The sequence below is a fragment of the Chenopodium album genome, chromosome 2 (genome assembly GCF_948465745.1).
Source record: "Chenopodium album chromosome 2, dcCheAlbu1.1, whole genome shotgun sequence".
NCBI lineage: Eukaryota > Viridiplantae > Streptophyta > Magnoliopsida > Caryophyllales > Amaranthaceae > Chenopodium > Chenopodium album.
Window position 1 is genome coordinate 294,044 of NC_137835.1, and position 5,205 is coordinate 299,248.

Consider the following 5,205-nt stretch of genomic DNA (forward strand, 5'->3'; position numbering starts at 1 on the left):
AACACAACAACACCACGCAAGCCAACACCACGCAGCCAACACCACGCAACACTAACCCACGTAACCACAGACAACGAGCACTCTACACAGAGCACCCAAAACACAGCGCACCACACTCGTAGTACACCCAACCAATCCCACGAAATTAGGGTTTTAGCACCCTTAAAACAGAAATTCGTGTGATTAAAAACAACAAAAAAAATTAAAACAATGAAGCCTTAATCTCACTCTGAATTTGCGGAAATAAAATTAAATTGTGATGAACGAACCAAGATTGTAAAAATTCTCTAGAAATTAGAGAGGCCTGATACCATGTTAAACTCAAGAACAATTGGAGAAAACGGCTTAACCTTTGTATTGATAATCAACACATATATATACACAATACATTAGGAAATCTAATAAGCCTAAAACTCCTTATAAGATAAACTTAACATAAATACAATATTAACATAAATAAACCAAACCGGCTCTAATAGTGACAACCTCAATGTGGGAAATCTTGTGATGCTCTGTGCCATTGATCTTGATGGCTTCCTCCAGGGGACATTTGTTAATATACAAGTAGCTTAATTTGGTGAGTCGCTTCATGTCATCCGTTGCCGCTAGTTTCTTCAACTTCTTGCACACAAAAAGGCCCAAAAGCCGGAGAGATGAAAGGTTTCCGATCCAATCCGGAAGACTTTCCAGATTCTCAAATTTCAAAATATGCAGTACTTGCAGCGTCGTAAAGTGTTGAAGTTGTTCTGGAAGACTAATATCCGCATCTTAGTTTATCCAACCAGTCAAAAGCAAATCTTTGAGAGATGTGATTTTCAAAAGGGGACTTATATCTGGAAGTTGATCTAGCTGTAAATAGTGCCCAATATGTAGCTCTTGAAGACAAGGAAGGCTGTATATCCAATCAGGCAACTGACATATCATCTTGGTCATACCTGAGATTTCGCAGACGAGTTAATGCTGTCAGGTCAGGGAGTGTAAACTCAAATTTTGGATCAATTTCTACCCCTAATTGTTCCAACGACGTACAACACGTTAGACCCTCCAGAGGATACTTTAGACTCCACCAGATTTCAAGACAACGCAACGAAGCTAAACCACTGAGGTTGGGTAGAGACTCGAAGCTGGAACAATTAGTTATTTCCAATTCTTGAAGAGATGTGCAATATTCTGTCAACTTCTGAGATAAACTTGTGAGCTCCTCCACCTCTTTGATTTGAAGATTCTTCAGACAAGTTAGCTTTGTAAGAGAGGGGAAATTAGTTGGAGTTGTCGTCAATTCAGGGCAGTCTTCCATAATGAATTCTTCCAGGGAAGGAAAGAAAGTCCTTGATGACCTCAACCTAGAGCACGGTTCACCCCATTCTCTTAAATTCTGAAGCCCACATAGTTGAAGTTTTTTCAAACTCGGAAAGTTGGAACTGCTACTTGCATCCTCAGTTAGCATCTCAGGATTACGATACAACTCTGCACCTATGTGCTCCAAGCTATCCATATTTGTGATCTCAAGCCCTTGAAGATAAGGCAGGTTCCCCAATGTTGGCAATTTTTGGCACCTTCGACAATTAATAAGCTTGATTATCTTTATCTGGCTGTAGACTGCATCCATTCTCATTATCCAAGATGGAAATTTCTCACCCCCATATCTCTCAATTTTCAGAAATCTCAAATTATGGTTTGGCTTCAAGCCATCCAACACCTCCGCATGCTTTACCCAGTTGTCGTCACTCTTCCAGGTTAGCCACAACTTGTCAAGTCTTGACTTCTCTGACATACGTGCAGTTTCAGCATCTTGTTTGCTCTTGATTACTTCAAGGCCTTGGATTTATAAAGAGCCACTCACGTCAGGTAAATATCCCAATTCAGAAATCTGGAATCCCCCATCTCTTACCCACATAGCTGGAAGGGTTTGCAAATCCTTTAACTGCTCAATCATCCCTGCTGGAACTTGGATTATTCTGTCAATCCAAAGATGCCTCAGTTTAACCAAATTAGCTAATCCTCGAGGTAACTCCTTTAGCAGGTTACAATCATCTAGATACAAAGTTTGCAGGTTGTATAATTCGGTGATAAATTCAGGCAACACCTTAATTGGAATACTTCTCAAAAAAAGGTACTTCAAACACTTCAATCCAGCAACAGATTTTGGAACATCTTCTAGACCTACCTTGTATAATTGTAACACACGTAAATACTTGACATACTCCAATAATCCTCTAGGTAAACTCTCATTGATGTCTAGTGAGCGTAAATTTTCAACAACTGATTTTTCCCAAAAATCTGAAGGCCCTTCCACGTGTCCATATATAGCCACATGTGGAACATCAGATAGGGTGGTTTTCAGTTGTTTGCCTTGTTCCAATAATAATGTCTCGTGCCTAGAAACTGATGTTGCTAGGTCATGCATACTGTACGATCCTGTATTTCCAAGTTCGTCCCTTTTCACTTCTTGTAAGAAGGAAATGTTTAGCAACAAATTAATGTAACCTTCGGCAATATCCTCCATCAATTCTCTACTATCAAATTGTTGGATCAGCCCAAGAGCCATCCAATTGTTGGGGAATTTGTGTATGATCAAGGGTCACAAAAATAGCAAACAATTGAACCGGAAAACTTCAAGGCGTGAACGAAATCACTTTCCCAAAAGTATAATTCCGACCCTAAACTATAACCGGGTTTTCACGGAAATTTACTTAGGAGATACAATGAAGAAACAATTGCAATCACAAGTAGGATGATTACAAAACAATGTAAGTAAGCCTTTGGAATTATGATGATGATGAAAAGTTGCAAAAAAGATTTCAAGAAAAATAAGTTTATGATTTTTCTCAAGTATCCAACATATGTTCTTTGAACATATATATATTAAAGCCTAATTCACTTCAAAAGCCACGAAAGTAACTGATTTCTCTAAGCAAAACTGACGAAACCGTCAGTTTCAACTTCCTCTCTGACACGCGCCCGATCGGGCCCGCTTCCGCCCGATCGAGCGGATATTGACGTCCTTTCCAGGTGTCTTCTCGCGCCCAATCGGGCGGTTGTTGACCGATCGGGCGGCTGCCCCAAATTCCAGAAGTGCATTCTCGCGCCCGATCGGGCGGCGGCTGCCCGATCGGGCGGTGAAGATTGCAATTTTCAACCCAGCCTCGCGCCCGATCGGGCGCACCACCACGATCGGGCGGCTGACCGGGCGATGTACAGGGGCAGCAAACCAGAGTTTTGAGTTGATCTTTATCAACCTTTAATCAAGGTTAATTGCTTTAATATTCTATGATAATTAAATTACAACACCATAACCTAAGTAATTCAATTATTTACTTGAAATTTGTCTCCAATTCTCAAAATTATTCAACAATCCTCCCCCATTTTGAGAATTAAACTAGACACATTGCAAAACATCATCATCACAAAACAATCTTATGCATAAATGAAAGTGTACATAGACTTGAACTCCTACTTAGTGAAATATACAATTCAAGAATCCGTATCAATTTGGTATCGTAAAACGTTTGAACCAAAAGCAACACATTTGGAAACTCGAAGATATTACACACACAAGATTAATTACTTAAATACATATTAACTTGACACTATAAGCCATGTGTCCATATCTATTCATAAGTACATCAAAGCTACACCCTAAATAGCTTCTTGAAGCGGCAAAACCTCGTACTTATATAGGTAGAGTTCCAACATGCTCCTGTGACAAAGCACTTTTATCAGGAATTCTATTAAGTTTAAAACAACCTCTTTTCATCACAGAAAAACCGGAACTTTACCTTGGATGAATAAACAAGTTCCCAATCAACAATTAAGAGAATTAATCTCATTGAACTTAAGACCCAATGTCTTATTGGGCGTTAAGTTGAGATTCTCATAATTGTGATTATTTTAGGGTTCCAATCCTAAACCGATTGCCATCCTACTGTTAACATCTCTAGCCAATGCCTTTGTAAAATAGTCGGCGAGATTTAAATCCGTTCGAACATAATCAATAGTGATCACACTATCCTTGATAAGTCCTTGGATGTAACTGTGCCGTACTCCAATGTGCCTTGACCTACCATTATAAACTTGGCTATAAGCCCTTGCCAACGTAGCATTGTTATCACAATGTATCACTATTGGTGATATCGGTTTTGGCAACAAAGGAATCTCAAACATGAGATCCTTCAACCATTCGGCTTCTTTACCAGCCGAATGTAAAGCAATGAACTCCGATGTCATTGTGGAGTCCGCAATGCAAGTTTGTTTCTTTGAAGCCCATGAAATGGCACCTCCCCCATATCGGAAAACCCATCCACTTGTGGAGGAATGATCTTTGTTAGAGATCCAACTTGCATCTGAATACCCTTCTACAACCGAAGGATATCCACTATAAGACAAACCAAATTCCTTGGTTTTCTTCAAGTACTTCAACAAGCGTCGAACCGCTTGCCAATGTTGCATACTAGGCTTGCTAGTGTACCTGCTCAGTTGACCAACTGCATAAGCAATATCAGGTTTAGTACTTGTCATGGCATACATCAAACAACCTATTACTTTAGCATATTCAAGTTGTGCAACTGCATAACCTTCATTAGGTACCAACTTTATGCTAGGATCCATAGGTGTTGAATAAAGAGAAGTAGTGTCTTCACTCATATTGAATTTCTTGAGCACTTTCTCAATGTAATGAGATTGTGACAAGATCAACTTTTCTTTTTACCTCTTTATTCTTATGCCCAAGATGACATCCGCTTCCCCCATGTCCTTCATGGAAAACTTTGAACTAAGGAATGACTTTGTCTTTTCAACTTGTGACAAATCAGTTCCGAAGATCAACATGTCATCTACATATAGACAAATTATGACACCTTGACCGTTGTCATCAAATTTGCTATAAATACACTTGTCTGAATTGTTCAACTTATAACCATTAGACAACACAACCTCATCAAATTTTTGATGCCATTGCTTAGGTGCTTGCTTTAGCCCATACAAAGATTTAATCAACTTGCAAACCTTTCCTTCCTGACCTTCCACAACAAACCCTTCCGGTTGTCGCATGTAAACCTCTTCCTCTAAATCTCCATTCAAGAATGCTGTCTTGACATCCATTTGATGGATCACAAGATTGTGGATAGCCGCAAGTGCTATCAACAATCTTATAGTTGAGATTCTAGCAACAGGTGCATATGTATCGAAATAATCGATACCAGGTTT

At 39.4% G+C, this 5,205-nt stretch overlaps 1 protein-coding gene across 1 annotated transcript; it reads right to left on the reverse strand.

Moving 5' to 3' along the window:
- Nucleotides 1-1,825: 1,825 nt before the first annotated feature.
- LOC145605601 (putative disease resistance protein At3g14460) lies at nt 1,826-2,548 on the reverse strand. Its single transcript, XM_081661677.1, has one exon. The coding sequence runs from the start codon at nt 2,546-2,548 to the stop codon at nt 1,826-1,828; it is 723 nt and encodes a 240-aa protein (XP_081517803.1).
- Between the last annotated feature and the right edge of the window lie 2,657 nt (nt 2,549-5,205).